General features: G+C 44.9%; 1 protein-coding gene across 1 annotated transcript; it reads left to right on the top strand.

Annotated features, from left to right (window-relative positions):
* Nucleotides 1-370: 370 nt before the first annotated feature.
* On the top strand, nt 371-20,356 carry GLB1L2 (galactosidase, beta 1-like 2). The gene is made up of 20 exons (XM_010078759.1): nt 371-375; nt 1,391-1,450; nt 2,626-2,823; nt 3,133-3,201; nt 3,519-3,614; nt 4,569-4,677; nt 4,995-5,087; nt 6,698-6,779; nt 9,795-9,859; nt 11,426-11,510; nt 12,173-12,310; nt 12,982-13,062; nt 13,294-13,400; nt 13,799-13,945; nt 14,336-14,407; nt 15,175-15,253; nt 16,464-16,551; nt 18,364-18,478; nt 19,416-19,532; nt 19,992-20,356. Exons 1-20 carry the CDS (start codon nt 371-373, stop codon nt 20,076-20,078), a joined length of 1,893 nt encoding a protein of 630 aa, XP_010077061.1. The 3' UTR covers nt 20,079-20,356.
* Nucleotides 20,357-21,620: the final 1,264 nt, after the last annotated feature.

The raw sequence follows: 21,620 nt of genomic DNA, 5'->3' as shown, positions 1-21,620 counted from the left end.
CACCTGGGGCTTGTCTGACCGACACAGGACCTCGGTTGCCGCAAGACAGGGAGTTGTGAGTGAAGGCAGCTCAAACCTTTCACTTTTCCCTGGCCGGAGGAAGCCCGGAATAAACAGCAAAGCCCTCTGAGGCAGGTCTCAGTGGAGCTCAGGGATTAACTTCGAGTCCCTTGTCCTCTGAAGCGTGTCCTTTAGTACTGGCAAAGCAAGCTGATGGTCACCACGCTTCATCCCCTGTTTTGATTTGCTTTTTCTTTTTTGTAAGTTTTTTCTCCCAACTGTTGTGGGTATGTGATAGACCAATACCAAAGCTAAATCTCTTATCTCATGCAGGGAGGCCTTCGGCTAGGTTTTTGTTTCACAGGCGCGAATGCCGTAGCGTAGCTGTCTGGTTTAACAGTGAACTGTGACTTTCCTATGCCGCTCAGAGCGTTTTGTACTTCCACTTTTGCCTTATAGAAACAGATTGTTTTCTTAAGGATTAACTTGTCCAACCCAATTTCGAAGCTTCTGTTCTGGGAGAGCTTGGTAATCTCATGCTATTTTTTTTGCAAAAAAAAAAAAGATACTTTCTTGAAGCAGGGAGAAAATGGCTACAGAGGGATAAAGTAGGCCAGTAACCTTTAGCAAAAGGACAAAGATTCTTTGCAACGTGTGCTGTCATTATAGAAATGAGAAGAAACCTACTGGGAGCCGTACATTGCTCTCAGGAGGAAGCACGGAGCCCAGGTGGACTTTGAGCTGTGGCAATCCAGCTCAGGGTAACAGGATGAAGCTCTGCTGAGTCACAGAAGTTTTTTTTCAGAAGTCACTTGAGCAGATCCTAGTGAGATATGGGTTTCAGGATATCCAGGATAATCTGATGAAAATATTGGGAGCCCAGGGGCTTTCTACCAGTCCTCCTTGATGAGAAAAAACACCGGAGCCAGGGAGTTTTAGGGTAGGAAACTTGATGGAAACTTGCCAACTAAGTTATGCCCAGGATTAAGAAGATAAGCTTAAGTGCTTTGTTTATTTTTATCTGGCTCCGTATGCTTCCTGAGTACAGCCTTCATTCTGGCAGCGGTGCCAGTTAGTCCTGGTGTGTGCAGGGGTGATTTAGGGCTTTACCTAGCTCAGGAACAAATTGGAAACTTTGGTATTGTCCAACCTAATCTTGAAAAATCGGAGTTTTGCTCTCCAGACTCCTTTGAGATATTCCATGCTTATTTCTCCTCCTTTGAGCTGTGCTGCCTTCATAAAAGCTCTGCTATTACTGCACCACCTTCTGAATCAGATACGTTACTATCTCCTTGCTCAGCACTATTTTTTGTAAATGTTTTGACAATAAATGCAGTGAGTTCTCACTGACTGAAGGCAACGAATATCTAATCTAGACTTCCTTTTCCAGGTATTACCCATGCCTGCTGCCGGTTGTTTCAGAGCCCTGTGAGAATGCTGTGCTATACAGGTACCCCCTGTGCTTGTCAGCCAGCCCGTGCAGTATCCTGGAAGTCTTAGATTTAGTTCCTTTGTAGCCTCCTTGTCCTAGGTTGGAGGACAGGTAATTGCTGCAGGCTCCTGGTTAGCAATCCCCGTAAGCCGCGAGTTCTGAGTAGTCCTCACCCACCCTCTGCTAACACCCGCTCTACACGTAGTATAGAAAACAGCTGGAGGCTTCGGTATTTTCCGCTTCTCCGAATGTGACATTTCTCTCAAATGTGTGGGTCACTCTTGCTTTCTGGAGATGGGAACGCATTCCTCACATCTGGCTGTGATAACGCCTCAGAGGAACAAGCTGCTATTGTCTAACTCTGCTGTGCAAGTCAGCGTTGTGGCATTTGGATGCTCTGATGGAGGCGGTGTAACTGCTTTGGATCTGGACTAGTTGATAAAATATTTTCTTGGTTCAGCCAAAATGGACTGGGGAGACGTGTAAGTCAATAGGAAGTAGTTTCTTGCACGCAGGGACTGACCCGAGCGGAGCCTGTGATGGTGTGAGTACTGAAGCTGGTAAGTGCTTTGGAACCTGGTATCTCCCGTGCTCCGGTTCTTCTGGCAAATAACACGTTAAAGAGTTAATACGAGCAGTAGTGCAGGCAGAGGTAAGTCTGTGATGACAGCAGACCTCATCCTTCCTGAGTGATGAATGTAGTCCAGGGGTTTTCTTTAAATTAAGGAGAAGGTTCTCCATTCACAGTGAACAGGTGAGGGGTCTTTATTTTTTCCATACATTGAGCTGGAAGGTATCACACACCACTAGACAGTCAGGGTGCCAAAAGTGAACTGCAGCCACTGTCGGAACAAAGATCTGTCAGGTTAATTTAATAATCTGTGCCTGAGCAGTGCTACCTTTCAGTTGCAGAGTATGGCAGAGTGGCTTGGGGCATTCAGGATGGAAGCTACTAGTGAAATGAATGCTAAATACACATCTTGGGCAGATCCTCCATCTGTTCTATAGTCTATTGAAAAATCTATATGCTCTATGTGACAAAGAGCGTGGTTTACTTAAGAAGTAGGAAGGTCAGAGCTGCTCCTTCCAGGCAGGGTGAAATGAGCAGCCTCTCTGCGAGGACAGGTTTCTCTGTGATAGGCGCAGAGTTCTTTGCTAGAGACTGGATGCTCACGTGTCTCTTTCTCTTCTAGGTTTAACTGGACTGAGCTGATCCCTCTGCGGGTATGGGGGAGGACCCTAGGCTTGCAGACAGAAAACTCGCAGTTCCTCCTGGAAGGCATGCCTTTCCGCATATTTGGAGGTTCAATGCACTATTTCCGAGTCCCCAGGGAATACTGGGAAGACCGCATGCTTAAGATGAAAGCCTGTGGCTTAAACACCCTCACGACGTAAGTGTCCCCGCTCCCTAGGCTCTGTCACATGTCACCTTGCAGCCTCTCCCCTCTTCCATAGGCGTTGGTGGACTTTGTCACTAATTCCAGTGGGCCACGACAATGTCTTTCTGTGCTTGTTATTACGAGAAAAGGCACAGAAAAGAGTAGCAGGGACTCGGGTTTTCTTTAACCGTCGCACACTTGTAACGTGTACGTGCAGTAGTCTCTGGATTGGTTCCTAGCAAAGGGAGCGCACAGATTTTTCTGTGTTTCACAAGTGCCATGCCCTTTGAAGCCCTCCACTGTCCTGACTCTGCATTTCAGGTACGTGCCGTGGAACCTTCATGAACAAGAAAGAGGGAAGTTTGACTTCAGTCGAAACCTGGATCTAGAGTACGTGGTACAGACAACTCTATTATTGAATACTCCTGTTCTGAGGGGAGGGCGTGCATGTCGGTTCTGGATGGAGATGTCATTTCCAGTTTCCGAAGCGAAGCCTGTGCCTTGGTCAGGCGATGGAGGCTCTCGTTCCTTCCTCTGCTTTCTGGAGCCTGGGGAACTTACAGGTTTAGTACCAATCCAGCGTAGTTGCTTCACCAAGCAATTCTCTTCTGGTTCTGGTACTGAAATGTCATGGTGATTGGTGTATTAGGAGTGCGTGGAGTAGGGATTCTGCAATCAGACGATAATTATGCTGTCTGGATCTCTAGGGCCTTCGTTTCACTGGCAGCTAAAAATGGACTGTGGGTGATTCTGCGTCCTGGACCTTATATCTGCTCTGAATGGGACCTTGGTGGCCTGCCCAGGTAAGTGTGTAAGCAGCTCAGTTGAGGGAAGCATTTGGGACTGTGGAAAAAAAAAAACAAACACCAAAACCCATATCGTACAGTTGTACCTCCTCCCAAGATGTAGAATAGCTGGCTGTCAGATGGGAATATTTATTTCCTGTGTCCCCAAAGCAGGTGAAGACCCGTTATGTGATTGAGCTCTCCTAAGCAGTACAGATAGTAAGCCTGGAACCAGAATCTCTTCTGAGCAGTTATTCTTTAAAATAATAATTGGGTGATGGCATAATGGTTACAGGAAGAAAACAGAATTGGGAAAACTCATCTTCCATTGCTCTTGCGACTTGACTGGCTGTGTAACATGAACAGGAGTATTAGCAGCTTTATGTAAGGATTCGCTTCATCTCAGATCTATTTTAGAAGTCCTGCTAGAACATATGTACTATATAGCTGGCAGTAATAAAGACCCATAACTTTTCCAGCCTCCTACTGCATTTTCTCCTACAGCACACAGCTTGTTGGTAAGAGGCTTGGAGATCCCAGCTGAATACGTCAGCATTGAGACTTGCCTGGTTACTAGATCCCAGTGGAGCCAGTGCCAGTTCCACTTGTTTTCCTCACCTTCACAGAGCATAAACCCCAGTGGAGACACCTGCCAAAATATAGGGATTCTTTCTTTCAATCTTGTAATTTTTCAGAATGCCCTGCCTTTGGCATGGGAGAGTTCAGGTGGAGAACTGCGAAGGTGTGCCAGGGACTCACCACGAGAGCATGGCTGCTTGTGAGCAGAGGCAGGAGCTCGTTCCACGTTAGATTAGGAGAGGTGGATATATTGTCAGTCGTTGCCACATCACCGATGTATTTTTTTAGCAGACAGATAAAAGATTCTGATAGCGAGCAATGGCTGGTGTTACCTCGTGCAGCCTTGACGGGACAGCAGACTCTAATAGATTCTGTTTGCCGCTTTCCTCCTAGCTGGCTCCTGCGAGACCCAGAAATGCAACTGAGGACAACGTACAAGGGCTTCACAGAAGCTGTGGATGCCTATTTTGACCATCTAATGCCTATTGTAGTCCCTCTTCAGGCAAGTACAATCCGTTACCCTCGCTGTCCACAGGTGGGGACTGTCTGCACAGAGGAGTGTGAGCTGTGTGTAGTGGCAGCAGGTTGAAGCAATAACAAATCTACCAGCTTTGCTTTAGGAGCCAGTATGGGCTGCAGCTGTCTGTGTCAGCTCTCCAGATCTAGCCGGGGGTTTATGCATAGACTTTGGGAGGATGAGGGGTTGCAACTGAGTCTGTCTGAGACTTGTGCATCTTTCCTGCAAGCCAGTGACACTGTAATTTCAGTCCCTCTGATTAGAAATCATTGTGAGCAACGTCTCCCTTTTGTTCCCAACAGTACAAGAAAGGAGGACCCATCATTGCAGTACAAGTGGAGAATGAATACGGTTCCTACGCCAAAGACCCAAACTACATGACCTATGTCAAAATGGTAAAGTTAGCACATTTATTTGCTTTTGTGATGTATCTCTCTCTCATGCACCACCTTCCTTATAGTATTTTTGCCTTCTGAATAACTTTTGATCCCGGCTTCAGAAACATGATGTAACATTGCTTAGAAGGTTAATGTGAAGCGTGTGTACAAACAAGTTAAAGAGTTAATTGCCAATCTGAACTGATAATGTCCAGATTGTTACATCTACAGTTTCCCTGCCTGTGTCCCACCAGTGCAAGCATATAAGCAAATGGCTTTCAGAGCCCTAAATGAACGGGGCATAGAGCCCCTGTTGTGTCTGAACACATTCCGACTCGGTGCTTGCTTGTCCATATCTCAGTGATGGAAGAGCTTGTGATGTTTAACAGACTTGTCGGAACAGATCATGTTTCCTTGCCAGGCCTGTGGGTGTATTTTTGCAGCTTTGCAGTGCTGTTTGCTCATATTCTGGTATTGTGTGCAACTTGCATCTGAGGAAGTATATTATAGTGGTTGAAGATGAAAATGTGGGAAAGCAGGATTTGCAGGGCTTCCTTTTTGGTTGGAGTGGGATCTAATGTGAGGCGGAGCTCCTGGTCTTTGTTCTGGTTTGAGCCTTGAGCTTTGAATGTGGCAAACTGATTAATTCCTATCTGCATCTCACACATATGGCAATGTTGCAATCTTCCTGGAATTAATATATTTACTAAACCGCCCCCCCCAACTGACACAAAACCTGAAATCCCTGTCCTTGTCTCCCTTTTGTGGGTGCAGGACCTTTGCCTTCCAAAGCATCTAGACCATGAAAGAGTGCATGCACACACCTGGGGCTGCCTCAGACCCTGGTTCTATTCCTGCTTTCTCCGCTGCTCCCTGCAGTCCTGGAATGCATTTCCATGTGTGGCAGCTCTCTGCTGTTTCTCTGTTTTGCCCTTATATTCAAAAAGAAGGGAAGAAACTTCGTATAATGCAGTGCTCAAATAATTATCTTAATAAAGAGGGTTTCATTTGCAGCTAGGATTCCCTAACCTCTCCTTCAAACATCAGCCACTATTCTGTAAAAAAAAAAAAAATCTGTAAGAGAGAAATCCTAATGGGAGGAGCTTGTGTGTGCATATGCATTTTAAAAACCAGAGAGTGCTATTTCATACGGTGCTGTGATATTGAGGAACCGGTGAATTCATTCAGACTATTCAAGAACATAGGTACCTGAGCTGTCCTGGGATGGCATTCGCTGGCACTCAGCTATCTCCTCCTTTCAGCTTCCACTGCTAGTCAGGAAGGGTGAGCTGCTTTTCTTTTTCTTCTTCCACCTGAAGCCCTCTTTTGATGGAAAGCAGTGAAGCTATTTATTAAACTGATCTCAGAAGAAGAACATAAAATCCTGAAGTTTGATGCATCAGTGAGAAACTGATCCAGCTTTCTAAAACAAAATAAGATCTTTCAGTTGTATTTAAGCTGGAAGAAGTAGGCAGGGAAGCTTCAGGAGGTGTCACAGGAATAATATTTCTTACCAAGCCACTACCAGTTTGAAGCTATCCCAAGAAAAGGTGATAATGTACTTTAATACCCTGACAAATACTAACCTCAGGCTGTTAACACAATGGCTTTTCCTCTTTTTCATTCAGGCCCTGTTAAACAGAGGGATTGTGGAACTGTTAATGACCTCGGACAACAAGAACGGGCTGTCGTTTGGCTTAGTGGAAGGAGGTACGTGCTTGTAGGAGGGCAAGGAAAGACTGTTCTTGGTGGCAGCTGATGAAACATAGCCTTGAATGAGAGCAGTAGGCTTCATTCGCCGAGCTGCGCCCATTAACTGTGTTCTGATTGCTCCATGGAGAGGCAGCCTCTCTGCTGTCAAGGACATCACGCGTGTGCAGACTAAATACCTTGCTGCCTTCTGTCTGGTATAGGCGACTGCGCTTCCCAGTGAGGTTAGCCAAGAGATGGCAGCACCTAGCATTTCGTCATGCTGCTTCCACCAGATTAAAAGGCTGAAAATACAACTTCTTATTGCTTCATTGGGATATATATTAAACGAGTACCTCAGCAATTACTGATAGTAGTAACTTATTCTTAAGATACTTGCTTTGCAGTTAAAAAGAGAATAAAAAAGTCCATCAAAACCTTGATTCTGAAATGTAACATTCCAGAAGTTTAGCAGTAGTTTGCGGGGCAGCCCTGTCTGCTCATCAGGCTTGTGCTGGGGTATATAGCCTTTGGGAGGTAGGTAAAGGAGGGTATCCATTTGCCAGGATGTCCCTTTTCCCTTTCCCTTTTAAAAGTGTCATTCTTAGCACCCCTCCTGCTTTTCACTGTGAAGAAATGGAGGTACAGCAGTTTGTGTTTCACTGTGCCCTAAATCTGACTGCGTGGGGCATAGTGCAAGACCGATTTTCAGATTTCCAGATCCAGTTCAGCTGAGATTTACTATGTACTTGGCCTTTGATCCCTCCTGTGTTTCTATCAGTTGCCTGTCTGAGTAGTAATTGCTTCCCTGAATGACATGTTTGCAGGGTGCAGTCTCTGAGTGCTCCTGTCATCGCTCAGTTGTAAATACTGATAATTTTCTAATCTCAGGCATGAGACAATTAAAAGGAAAGACTTTTCCCTCTTGTATTTTTCTCGTTTGTTTTTTATATGACAGTACGAGAGGGACAAATTCAATAGCTCTGAAGTCCACGGGCCTTCACCAGTATGGTGGTCTTCTCAGTTTTGGGGTTTTGTGTGTGTGTGTGCAGCAGTTTCCAGCCTTGACCACACAGCGTCAGTGTCTCCCTGCCAGAGAGCTGATCTGCAGCAGGGCTGCTGTGCAAATCCCTGTCTAGCCCTTACCAGCTTCTGCGGGAATGTTTACTGCCTCGGAGCTCGTTCTTGCTTGCAGTTGTCTTTTCCAGCGTGTTGCATGCTGAGAGCTCTTTGATACCAATTTGCCTCTTAGATGTCATAACAGTCTGCTCATTAGAGTCAACATGTCAAATAATCAGATGTGCGGAATAACTAGGGCTCAAAGCAGTAGAGCTGCAAGGCGGTTATGAAAGCGCTAAAGGAGGGAGAACAAAATCCAGAATGTAGAAGTGTAGCAATGCATAAGAAAATAGAAGACTCCATACTGGAGTTGAAAACTAATGCAGTGATTCTGTGATTTTGTTTGTTCTGTTCATCGGGGGTGTACCAGCCTCTTTCCAAGAAGCATTTGTAGGTTCCTGTTAATGCCAGGAGCAGTCAGTCTGGTGCTCTGCAGAGCAAACTGTTGGAGAAGGGCCTGAGACTAAGCGTTGTAGCCCTTATTCAGTGGCTGCAGCACATTTTCAGGGGATGAGGAGGAAAGCTTTTGTTGTTGTGGGTCCCTTCATGCTCACAGGTAGAGTGGGATGTCCCACGCTGTAGGGAAGAAATCTCGGTCAGTCTCAGAGTACCTGTGCAGCTCCTGCAACACTCCTCCCTTCCCAGGCACCGTCAGTGGCAGGAATCCCAAGCCGGGTGGCTCTAATCTGCCCTGGTACTGTCCTTCTGGGAGCTGATGGGTGACAAAAGAAAACCTCTGCCCTCCCTCCAGGCCATTGCTGAAGCCGCATGGTGGAAAGCTGTGTGTGTGTGAAAGCTACCTGCTGTGGAAAGGATGAGTAAGGCTTTGAGGACTAGTTCTCCAAGGCTTTACACCGTTTTCAGTGGTGTGCTGTTAATCCACAGCAGAATTGGGCATGTTTGCCTTCAGGATGGCCAACTAATGTATTAACATCAATGCTAAATCCACATTTTGTTTTGTTCTCCCATCATGTTTGCCTGGGCCAAATTCTTTAGCTCAGCACGCTACATAGGTCAGCCCAGTAAAATCAGGGTATAAATAGTGAGAAGTGAGCTTGTGCTTCTGGAAATATTCTGTTTGAAGTGCTCTGACACAACTGGGGCTGGATTACAAGCTACCTTGTAAGAAGTCAATTTTTAATACAGAATCATATAATTGCTCCTGCATTTTCAAAGTTTCTTGGGAGAAATATCCTTAATGTGACCGAGGGCTGGAAAAGTATGGAAATGGTTCAAGTGTGTACCAGGGCCTGGGACACTGACACCAGATGAGTGTCTTCTAACACATCAGCTCCTGCTGACAGGTCTTCCCACTCCAGTGCTTGAAGATCACGCGGCGGCTTTCGCTATACATGCAGCACACGCAAACTAGTTGCCGGTTCCCCCGTGCTGCACAGGGCAGAAGCACAGATAAAGTCTTCCAATTACAATTTCTATCTGGTTCACTTGTACTGTGGTTTCTCTCACCCACCCCCACAGACATGACAAGCTGTAAGATATTGCCTGGGTAGCAATTCCTGCAGCTAAAGCCTGGGAGATCAGTGTGGCATCCAGATAGGACTTTCTAATAATGTTTGCCTTTATGTGGTGCCTTTTATCTGAGGATCTCCAAGTACTTTACAGCCTCTAATTAAAGCTTGTGACACCCCGTGAGCTGCTCTGATGTACTCTTTCTAGTATCTCTGAACATTAGAGCTGAAAAGATGGCCTGCAAGTACTCCACTGTGTGCTCTGGTCCAGTTGGAGTCTGCATACTAAGTGAAGACTTTGATGGGAAATTTCTGAGGAGGTTGTATTGGTGGTTCAGAAGATGTTCCAGTTCCCTCTGAGCTTGTGCTGGGCTGATGCCTAAAGTGACTGTCCCCGAGGCATTTTGTACGTGTCTAAATTAATAAAAACCTTTTCTTTTCCCCATAGCACTGGCCACTGTTAACTTTCAGAAGCTGGAACCTGGGCTACTGAAATATCTGGACACAGTACAGGTAAGACGCAGAAAAACTTTGTTCATCTCGATTTTCCAGGACAGCATTAGAAATGAAGCACTCAGAAAAGATACACCCCCAGGGTAACTTCACAAAACACCTTCCACACGGCACAGTCCCAGGCTCTTCTGCAGCCCAGCCTACTTGGCATTTAACAGAGAAAAGCATTCAAATTCAGTGTGTTGCTCGAGTGTCTTCAACCCCCCGTGCTGTCAGAGATGTGAATCAGGCACAGGGAATTGCCTAATGAACACTTGATGCGAAAAGTATCTTGATTGTGTGATGAGGGAGTAGTGAGGGAATAAGCGTTGATTTTTAGTGACAGGTTTTCTTTCTCTTTGTATCCTCTGTCCTCTTCTTTCCCTGTTGTTCTTCTTGCTCCAAATATCAGCCTGGAAAGATGTGAACAACTGACATCTGCCCCTGGTCGTGATCGATTCTCTTCTGATGTCTTCTCTTGGCTTTTGCCTGGACTGTGAAAGGCAACCTTGCTGCTGGCATGCTGAACATTGAATCCTACTGCTTTAATTTTTCTTTTCCTGTACAGACAAATGAGGCTCTGCTGCCTGTGCTTTTTCCTTCTTTAAAACCCTGCAAATGAACAGGAGGTGGCACCTTCCCCACCACCTGAATGCAACCTGGCCCAACAAAGGCAGCTCCTCCTTTGCCACACGTACTAACTGTAAGATAGGAAGCCTGTCATTTATATTTGGAAGGATTATGAAGCTATGTTATTTTTCCTTGTTATGGTCTTTTATTCCAGAGGGTGATAAAACTCCTTTGACTGCGGACGAATTGATTAAACGTGTTTCCAAGAGCTGGTCTGAACCTGGAACAATCAGATTGGTACAGGCACCTGCAGTTGTTTTCTCCTAATGGAACACGAGTTTCTTTAATGCCATTTACCTTGGCTATTTCACGTGGCATCAGATAAAGCCCTTATCAAATAAAGGGCAACATTGCCTTGATGAGAAATAAATACCACGAGGAGGGAGTGCCAGCCAGGCTGAGCAACTTGTTGTGCTGCCCAGCGTGATGGGAGTGGGTGGAATTCGACAGGAGCTGAGGGAGCTGGCAAGCGGTGCCAAATGGGAAGCAATTGCTCTGTGTGCAGAGCCTTTTTAATGAAGACCTAATTCCTGCAAAGGCTAATTCTTTCCTGCCAACACCATATGCAGCATTAAAAAGGCATTAAGCCGCTAAGGTCTGCTGTTCCTACCTTGGCAAGCACTGGCTGCAGTGCACCTGCAAGCTCTCAGCTGGCAGTGGCGTAGCTGATAAGCAGACATTTATAAATTTGTGTTTCTAGCAGAAGCTAAACAGTGACAGTTGGTTTTGCTACAGCTCTACCAAACAACAAGATCCAGAACTGTTTGGTATCACCTGATTTGTGTGCCGTGGTTTTCGCTTTGTGCCTAGCAGGGTACTTCTCTATGCCAGCTTGAGAAGAAGACACTCTTGTAAACCACGTCGCCAAACTGCATCTGAACAAAGCTTCTTTGGAAAACAGGAATGGGTGCAAGACTGCCCTGTCTCCATTTTAACTCTGGTTTTGTTTTGATACAGAGAGATCAGCCAAAGATGGTGATGGAGTATTGGACCGGATGGTTTGATAACTGGGGAGGCCCGCACTACGTCTTTGATGCAGACGGTGAGCACCGTATACTGCTGCTCGCGTAGACAGGCGGGTTTATTGCTCAGCAAACAGTCCCGGAAAAATGACATCCAGCTTTTTCAAATTTTCTGTCCTGCTGTAACCCTAGCTTTGTGTGAATCTTTGTAAATGAATAATCTCTCAGTGAGTGGGTCACATTGCTGTGCCTTGGATTTTCTCTAGTAGTGTTAGTAAACAGCAGCTCTTTTTAAAAAAATATATTTTTTTTCTTTTTATTCCTTGAAGACCTCTGGGGGGTGTGCAGAGAGCCAAACATCTTAAGATATTAGCGTCAATGTGTCCTAAGGCCTCACGCTACTCTATGTTGATTTTAAAACTGTAGCCCAGGGATTTAAATCACCTCTTTTCACCTCCTGGGGTAATCTAAATCCTGTGAGGACTTTATTTTTTTTTTTTGTAAAAATGTCCCAAGTTTTGCGAAACCTCCATCATAATGACATGACTTGTCTAGTGAATATGTCAGTAGATGTGCTGCCCTGAGTGCGGGCAAAGCACGGATCACAACACAAATCCCTGTAATTACACAGGCGTGACTGACGGACAAGGACCAGAATGGGTGTGTCTGCTCTGAATGACTGGAAGAGTGTTAGCCTAGCTCCTTGGTCTGTGGCCTTCCTGGCACTGCCCTTCCTTTACAGAAATGGTGAACACTGTAGCAAGCATCCTCAAATTAGGAGCATCCATCAACCTCTACATGTTTCACGGAGGCACGAACTTTGGCTTCATGAACGGTGCGTTGCAGGCTGATGAATACAAGTCAGACGTCACCAGTTACGGTGAGTTTTCTTCCACTGCCTTGCCCATGTGCCCATTGGGAGAGTGCGGCTCAGACCACCCTTGAGGGTAGTTACAGTGGACAGAAGCATTGAGAAATGGTCAGTACAACCACTGTGTCATGGAGAGACGAGTTGGAACATAGCTCAGAAGCAAATGCCCATCTAAAAGGGGGCTCACATTAGTATTTCCTATTTCCAGACCCATTCCAGGATGTGGAGGATTCCCTCATTCTGAACTGGGAATAGAAGTCACAGATGATGACTTTGCTTTACGTTATCTCCATGCTGGCTCTTCTTTCTAGGGCATGGTTGTGATCCAAGATACAGTTCTGTTTTTTAATTTTACCAAGTCAAATTGTACCGTAAAGGTCTTTTCATCCCAACAGCCCTTTGTTAAAATTGTTAATTGTTGAATTGATCTTGTGTGAAATTCTGGATATGTGCAAATTAGATCTCTAAACGTATGTTGCTCCTTGGTGAGTGGCTCTTCTCCAAGTTAAGCAACTCTTGTCTAGCTCCATTCACACACACAAAAGTGTACAGGTTTCCATAATACAGACAGTGCCAAGAAAACTGTGTCTTGGGCTTTTAGTTCTTTGATGACAGTGCCCACGAAGGCTGTCCCAGAGCTGCTGTAAGTTTTTTTTCAAACATATGTGCTTCCTTTTCAGATTATGACGCTGTGCTGACAGAGGCTGGAGACTATACATCCAAATTTTTCAAGCTCCGACAACTCTTCAGTATGATCATTGGTAATTATAAATCCAAGAACCAAAATACTGTTCTATCTACAGTGTTAAATCAGAGACGTGTTTAACCCGGCCCTTCTGCCGGAGCCCTGTGACTCTGGCTGGTTGACTAGCTGGGTGCTTTTTCCAAAAGATGGGAGGGAGGACCAAAGGAGGTCTGGAGGGGCCTTAAATCTCTGTTGGCTTTTTGCATCTGAAATAGGTTCCATCTTTCTCTTTCTTTTTGCATCACAGGTCAGCCTCTTCCTCTCCCTCCCATGATTGAAAGCAAGGCATCGTACGGTGCAATCCTGTTGCATCAATATATCTCTCTCTGGGATGTGTTACCATCTCTTCTACAGGTACTAACGGATTTTAATGCATCTTCGTACTAAAAGGCATCACCTCTTAGCTGGAAAAGGTGATGAGTACACTGGCTTGTTATCCCATGAGGATAAGGTTGGGGAATGTTTTGTCAAGGATATGCAAAGGAGGCAAATCTCACCTTTTTTACTGCTACTTCTGTTCTCTTGGAATTCCAGTTTTGCAAGTGCTTGGCTCCCTTTTCTGGTACCTTGTCCTCATTGCGGTAGCTTTCATAGAGTCATAAGATAATTCAGGTTGGAACAGACCTCTGGAGGCTTACAGGGTAGATGTAACCTGTGGCAGAGTGGAACACCTATCTTAAATGAATTGCCTCTATGCGGCTTGTCGATGCTGAGAGGCTGCTTCTGCTGTTAAATGTGTTTCTCCTTTGCAGCCCATTAAGTCTGAGCTTCCTGTTAACATGGAGAATCTGCATCTAAATGACAGCAGTGGGCAGTCGTATGGATATGTGCTCTACGAGACTGTCATATTTGGTGGTGGACACCTGCATTCAAGGGACCATGTCCGTGACCGAGCACAGGTAAGCGGCAGAGGGCAACAGGGACTAACTTCAGTCAGATGTAAATGCTTTGCTCTTGGCAGCTAGGCAGGAAACAGGTCAGCCATGAAAGATTTGCTCTTTTCAGTTCTCAGCTAAGCCCCGAGCCTTATCATCTGTAAAACAGCTTGAGGTTCCAATCTACTAAACCTTATATCTTTAAACATCAGAATATTGAATGTTCTGAGAAATGCTGTTTGTGATTTTTTTTTTTTTCCACCTAGACTGAATCAGTGACACAGTTACGGACGCTGAGTTCTAGTTCAAGTAGAGATTATTTCCTCCCCAAATACAACTTCAGTAACCTAGGCAACACATGATTATAGTATAGTTGATGAGAAGTTGCTCTCCTCTCTTGTGCTCTATCTGCAGGTGTTTGTTAACACCATGTACGTTGGTGAGCTGGACTACAAAACAGTGGAGCTCTCCCTTCCTGAAGGACAGGTAACTAAACGGAGATTGCTCACAGCAACAGTGTGTGGATAACAGAACCAAGACCGCTAAAGAGGCATAGCTCTCAAGAAGGCATCTCCCACCTAATCCATTTAACTAGCTGGTACGGTAGCCTGACACAGGGTTATACCCTAATTAGACACTATTGCACTAGTGAAATACAGAGTGGTGTCACTGCCAGGTTACTACTTGTGATTGAGAAATGGTTTTTGAATACTTTCCCATGGAGAAAATTCAAGTTAGTCCTTGCGGCACGAAATTTGCCAGGCTTCCTGCCACACCCACAAACTGCAGACAGCGAGCAGGGGTAGGACCCGTGTATTCACTGAATGGGTGTCAACAGGGCTGTGCCTGGCTCCCAGGAGCAGCTGAGGGTGGGTATACTAGCTGTTCTCATGACCTGTGGGAGAGCTGTATGACATAAGCCTGTACTGCATCAAACTCCATTTCTGGCTCTGGGGGTGGAATCAAAATGGTACTTAAAAATTCAACAGAAAAAAAAGATCTTTTATGAAAAGGCTGAGAGTTCCTCAGTGGCATAACTGTTCGCAGTAGCTGAAAGATCCGAGGACACTATTCTGTTACATAATCTAGAACTTTAAAGTAAACAGATAAATTGCAACTGCCAAAAGTATGGGTGCCACCTCCCCTCCTAAACACCTCTACTGACCTCTGTTAACCAAGCGTTATGGCTGATACAGCACACGCTGCATGCTGGTCCTGCTGATGCTCTTCCTTTTTTTTTTTTTTTTTAACAGGGATTCAGGCAGCTAAGGCTCTTGGTAGAGAACCGTGGTCGCGTCAATTATGGCCTGGCATTGAATGAACAGAGAAAAGGTAAGTTAAGTTCTTTGTTCTCAAACTGTCCTAGACGGTTCTCTGAGTTTAAACACTGTAGAACCGTCTGTCTTGTGTGCTTTACACAGAACCAAACTGAAGACTCAACACAGCTATTGCAGTGCTAGCCAAGACTACCATCTGGGAGTCGGTGGGAGGTACTACAATGGAGAGAACTTGTTAAAAAAAAAAAAAAAACAGTTCGTCACCCCCTGTCTGGAGTGATCGTAGATGAGAAGTAGTGACTGCCTGATGGCTCGCGTTAAGGCTTCTTGTTTTATAGGGGTACAACTAAACCCAAGGCCATCAGTGGATCTTATTCCGCTCTAGATTTGCTGGGTGATGTTAGGGTACCTTTCTCTTGCTCTGTGAGCATGTTACTTCACAGGGAGAGAAGGAGAATACCTTTTTAAGTCTGCATTTTCCCCTGGAGGTTTGATACTGGAAGATCACAATATTTAAAAACTCACACAATATCAGGAGGAATAAACTGCATCCTGTTGAGCAGAATTTACTAAAATGTTCAAGTCTATCACACACAATTGTGGTGCTAGAAGAGGTCAAAACCCCAGGATTCTATTTTAGTGGGGAACTGTATGCAAAAAGTATACAAAATAGACTAATGGAGTAAGGCACATGACTGTACTAATTTTACTTTACTGCAGAAGAGGTGTGCTGCTTAGGCAGCCTCAGTTGCAGTCCTGTAATTAGGAGGCTGGATTAGGACCCAGGCTTTGCCTGCTGCATGGAGAGTAACTTTATCTAAAGGTAAATTACTTATTAAGGTGTTTTAAGATCCTTGGATGAAAAGCACTGGATCAGCACTGGACACGAGTGCTTGCCCATGTTATATTTTTCTGTGCCTATTAGAGAAGTAACTGATCTACTGCTTTAAAAAAAATCTATATATGGACAGCTAACTAAAAAATAACAATATAACAACAAAGCCCCATCTGCTGCGTGTGCCAGCGCTGTTTTCTGCTTGGAGGGTGTTTAACGGCTTGGTGAGTTGAAGCAAAGAAGAGAGTGGAGAGGCCAAAGTATAGTAATGTTCCCCACTCAATCTGGATGAGCAATGGGACCATATGGACTCTAATTCCATGGCAGAATGTGGCTGCTTTCCATCTCCTGCTGTTCTTTGCATTCAGAGAGGAAAATCTATCAGCTTTAGCTGTTTTTCAACTCTTCATTACCCCCATTGCTCTTTCAGGCTTAATTGGTGACGTCTTCTTGAATAAAACCCCCTTGAGGAACTTCAAGATTTACAGTTTGGAGATGAAGCCTGATTTCATGAAAAGGTTTGTGGGATTTAAAAATTTTTTCTTCCTCATTTGAAACCAACTGGTAAAACCATCAGTACAAAATCTATTAGGCAGCGGATAAATGTATCAGAAAGGCAACACAAGGTAACAGTAGGTAGGTGGATTTTTGCACTGGTAGGTTCCTTGCCGATACCTTTGCCTGAAGTAGTGCAGAAAATTGTGCCACTTTATCCATTATTTAGGGGTGAAATGTATTCCTGTACAGCCTGTACAGCAGGGTTAGATCAGGCAGGTAAAAGCGTGGCTTACTCAAAGGGCTGGGTCCCAACACACCCACATGTTGGAGAGGTTTGTGTCTTTCTTGAAATTAGCAATGTGGCTGATATATTTAGTAATTCAAACTCACAAGGGACGGATTAATTCTGGGAAGCTACTAATAGTACATTAACAAGTCCAGATGGCTTCCTCTCTTTTAAGTTATTTTGCTTCAATTCAAGAAAAACTGAAAAAGAAATTTAGTAGGGGTAATTCAAGGAGCCTCTGTTAGTAGATATAGAAAACCTCAGCAAATGTTTAAGGCAACAGCTGCTCCATGGACTCTGCCATGATCCAGAGAGACTGTTTTCAGTTATGTTGTTAATACCGGAAAGTAACACATGTGCATCCCATAAGATATCACAGCTCCCGCATTTTGTGTCGGAAGGAGAGAGAGGCCACGTTAAACTGAAATGGCTTTTAAAAGAAAAAACGTCTACCTTGTGAAATTTCTCAGGACAATCTGAACAGGGGCTGGGGAGCTAGCTGAAGGATTCTTATTGATGGGGTAACTCGTGTGACCTTTGACTGCAGGGTTTTAGAGGAGTATTTCCAGCAAGGAACATCAAAGCAAGGGAACTGCCATGCCCAACCAAAAGCAAGATTAGTCAACTCTCCTGTTAGTTACTGGCAAGTGACCAGTAGCCATGGAACACAATCAGCCTGCAGTCACTGCGTAGGAGGATGGAGTGTGTGGTATTGTGAAAGGAATTGTCGTAGGCTTTTAGCTGAATAATTCAGTAGCAGTCAGGCTGCACTGGATCAATAACTTCCCTGAATCCAAGAGATGCAGTTCGTAAGGGTTGGATGGACCATGTTCTGACAGAAGCTCAAGGCTTCTGTGGGACTTCTATACTCTGTTTTCTCTTCTGTTTGTCCCCTGCTCCCAAACTGTTGCCATAGGTAAGAATGAATAATAATGCCAGATTGCCCCTAATTACAGTAAACTTGCAGGGATGTGTTCCTGTTTCTTGAAAGGAACATGGGCAGGAATGTCTGTTTTGAATCCTATCGATTCTGCAGGTTTTCCTTTAGCCTGTGCAAGCCACGTGCATTTAAAGCTTGCACCATGGCACTGTCATACCTGAAGGATGGGCACCTCAGCAGCCAACACGAAGCAGAGATTTTTATGTTGCTGTAAAGTATTAGAGATGGTGATAGCCCCATATATCCTGTTCTTGTACCAGAAACTGGCCTATCAGTGGTGTAGCAAGCAGGGGATAATGAAGACTGAGACACGTACCACCGGTACACTTAAGTGGAGAGGAGAGATCAGCTAGGCGCTTGCCTGGAACGCTTACAGGAGATAAACACTTCATCCCTTTGCAGCATGAGGAATATTATCTTCAGGCCCTACCACTAGAAAGCACCTGCTTCACATTTCAAGCATGTAAGGAAATAGCAACCTTGTTGTAGCAACATCCATCCGCTGTGGTAAGCAGTGGTTTGAAATGATCTTGAGACCAGTGTTGTGTTCCTGAGTGCCGCCTGGTGCCTCCCTGCTGGTCGCTGCATTTGCTCATTCTCTTCCAGCTTGCGACACACTGCTGGATGGAGTGCGGTCCCAGATTACTTCGTTGGTCCGGCTTTTTTTCGTGGAGGGCTGTGGATAGAGCAGCAGCCACAGGACACTTTCTTGAAGCTACAGGCAAGTCCTTTTTTCTTTCCCCCCTATTTTTTCTTGATTCAAGATTTTTAAAAAGCTGGTTAGAGAGACACTTGGGTAATAGCTCTGACTGAGCTCTGTCTTGTAGTCTGTAGTCAGTCTGTAGTCTTGGTCTTGGAGAAAGCAAATTATTTTGAGGGTACAGAAGTCTTCTCAAGCTAGCCAGTAATTCTTTTCAGTCTGTAGTGGTCCTGATGAGAAAACATGAGCAATACTGACCCTGCAGAACTGCTAATGAACAGTTAGTCGTCTTTATTGACATACAAATGCTATTTCTTTTCTAGCTGCAGAGGAGTAAAGAGCACAAATTACCAAGGAAGCACTAGTTTTATCCCTCCCTCCTCAATGTGATGTGGAGTCACTTCTTTGTAGACATGGCATGAGAGCTAGCATTCACATCTTCCTTCTGTGGAAGATTGCTGCTCTTGCATAGAACTTAAGATGAGATATTAAGTATTATTAAGCTTCCTCCTCTGATTTCACTCCTTTAGAGCCGAGGTTCATGCCAATCATGATTGTTCTGTGCACTTTTCCATTTATGCTTTGTTGTAAATTGTGCTAGTCAGTCGCAATAGGGTATTTCTGTCACCTGGGAAATAGGCGAGGGGAGATATTCTGTGCTTGGGAGGAAATAAAGATATGTCTGTTGAGAAGGATGAAGTTTCCTGCACAAGCATGAATCATGAATTGCACACTTTTTGAAAGCTTTATCCTTTTAATTAGTACATTAAGGATAACTCCTGTTCAACAGGGCTCACTTAAACGTTCATGGCTTCAGGGAGCTGCACGGGGAAAGCAAGCAGAAAAGCTGCAGAAAGTGGCTGAAAGAATGTGAGGGGGACCTTGCTTGGTTTCCCGTGGGGGTGCTAACTGGGCAGTACAGCTGCGTCGGTAATTCTGTGTGCTGTCCTGATTCTAGGGCTGGGAAAAAGGAGTTGTGTTTGTCAATGGTCAGAACCTGGGCCGCTACTGGAAAATTGGACCTCAGGAAACACTCTACCTTCCTGGCCCCTGGCTACGGAAAGGGAACAATGAGGTGAGAGGCTTTGGTGGCATTTCTCTGCGTTTGTTTGTATCATTAAAGATCCTGCTCTAGACATATACAGTCTATGAATTGCCTATCTCTAGCTGAAAACCAGCACAACAGAGAGGAGGGAGACTGTTGTCTCCTAAGATCTGTGAAAATCAGGGAAGGTGCTGCTCTAAAGCTGAAAATATGTCTCTGACAAGCATGAAGACATGAAAAGGATGGCAGCTAAACTTCAAAGCACTGCATCAAGTTAAAAATCAAGACAAACCTGATTTGATGCTGCTTCATTTTCTGCATCATGTGGTGCTGAAGAATAATCACAGTTACTGTTCAGACTCATATTGATTGATCTCTTTAAATGATGCTTCCTTCCCCTGCTGTGATCCTGTGCCTTTTCCTCCTAAAAATATTTGAAGTAACTCAGCCTTTGTATGAAGGAACTTTATATATCCCTCTCTTCTGCAGATTGTCATTTTTGAAGAACGCACTGCAGGACGGATAATACAGTCTGTCGACATACCTTATTTAGGAAGGACCCAGTACGTGGACTGATGAGAGCTTCTTTCCCATGTTTGGTTCATCTTGAATATTCCTGGTTGCATGTCTGGGGACATGATGGCCCAGGCACTTGGGCATGTTAATTTCCACTAGACCCAGGTAAAGGATTTACTCTTTGGCAGTAAGTTCAGAAGAGAGAAGGGCCCCAAAGGAACCGCAGTCCATTGTTTCGTGGATGGATGTGGAAGCTCATCTCCCTGCACTACTGAGGACCCCCAGCTGGGATGGCTGCGCATGATGCTATGGACCGTCTGGTGAATGTGAGGGAGTAAAAAGGTGCTGGAGGCAGGAGAGAGAGAGAGAAAGAACTGAAGCCAACTGAACTGACAGCTGAGCTTAGCTCTCCAGGGACTTTAAAAATGTGTTACTACTGGCCTCCTTGTTTTTATGATTAGATAGGGAGAAGATAGTTGACGAACATGTGAGTAACCAGGTGTGGAAAAACATTTTGTTGTGCTTCCAGGCAGAATTTAGCAACTCGCTCTGCAAAGAGGCCATTACTTGTTCACTTGTTGGAAGCCAAGTTCGTTATCAAATGACTTTAATTTGAGCTTTTTTTTCCACTGAGTTTTACTGTGGGGGTTGTCTCTCTCTCTCAAAAAGGAAAAAAAAGTTTTAAAAAGTGAAATGTGTTTTGTCCTCTATCAAATATATCGTGATGTTTCAGGTCAGGCAGGAATGAGAACTTCCAAGGAGGAGGTGCAGGAGGAGAAGAGGACAAGTTAGTCTGTTTCAGCCCTCCACCCCTGCTGTCACTGTGAAACACCTAAAGATGAAATCCCCACTTGTAAAATGAGCAGGGATCGGATTTTAGTGGGGATAGAGAAGTAAAGGGGTTGCATACATAGTTGCAAATGGGAGAGCACAGCTGTACTTTTTAGTTAAACCTGATATGAAAGCTTGGGATCTTGGGTCCTGTTTTCTTTTTTCTTTTTGCCCTTCAAAACAGAAACATGGGATTTAGGATAGCGGTATGTTTTTTTAACTCACCAGCTCCGCAGTCACTGAGGAGCTGCCATCTCTTTAGGGAGAGGCAGAGATCAAATTGAAGCTGCAAAACTGTTCAGAATCTCCACGAAGTCGCTCAGCCCCTGCTTTCTGTTCCAGTAACCAGAGGATCAGGCTATGAGAGAAACACCAAACATGCGCACTGTCTCTGCTAACGGAGTTGCGGGGTATTCTGGCTCTTAGAAACCATAATTTTATTTAACAAATTTAAGTACAGTTTGTTTAAAACTGAGAACAGACAGTGCAGCTGTAATACACTCCATCCTGGCCCGAGCCGGTCTTACTGAACCTCGTATCTCTGCTCCTGAGGACCACAGTAGCCTCTCTGCAAGTTGGAAGAGCCCAGGCTCATGTGGACCAACTTGGAGGAGAGTGGAGCATATATGCCGGGTTGTGTTCAGGACTTGATCCTTTTTCTGAAAGTTATTTCCTTCCAAGGAGGGAAGGCTGCAACCCAGCAGGGACTGGAATTAAGATTAGTGAAACAAAACATGCAGCTAGGAGAGGACATTAGTTGGAAACTATTTA

This window comes from Pterocles gutturalis, unplaced genomic scaffold (assembly GCF_000699245.1).
Source record: "Pterocles gutturalis isolate BGI_N339 unplaced genomic scaffold, ASM69924v1 scaffold6791, whole genome shotgun sequence".
Taxonomy (NCBI): domain Eukaryota; kingdom Metazoa; phylum Chordata; class Aves; order Pterocliformes; family Pteroclidae; genus Pterocles; species Pterocles gutturalis.
The sequence above is the reverse complement of the archived record's forward strand: the minus strand, read 5'-3'. Positions and strand labels throughout refer to the sequence as shown.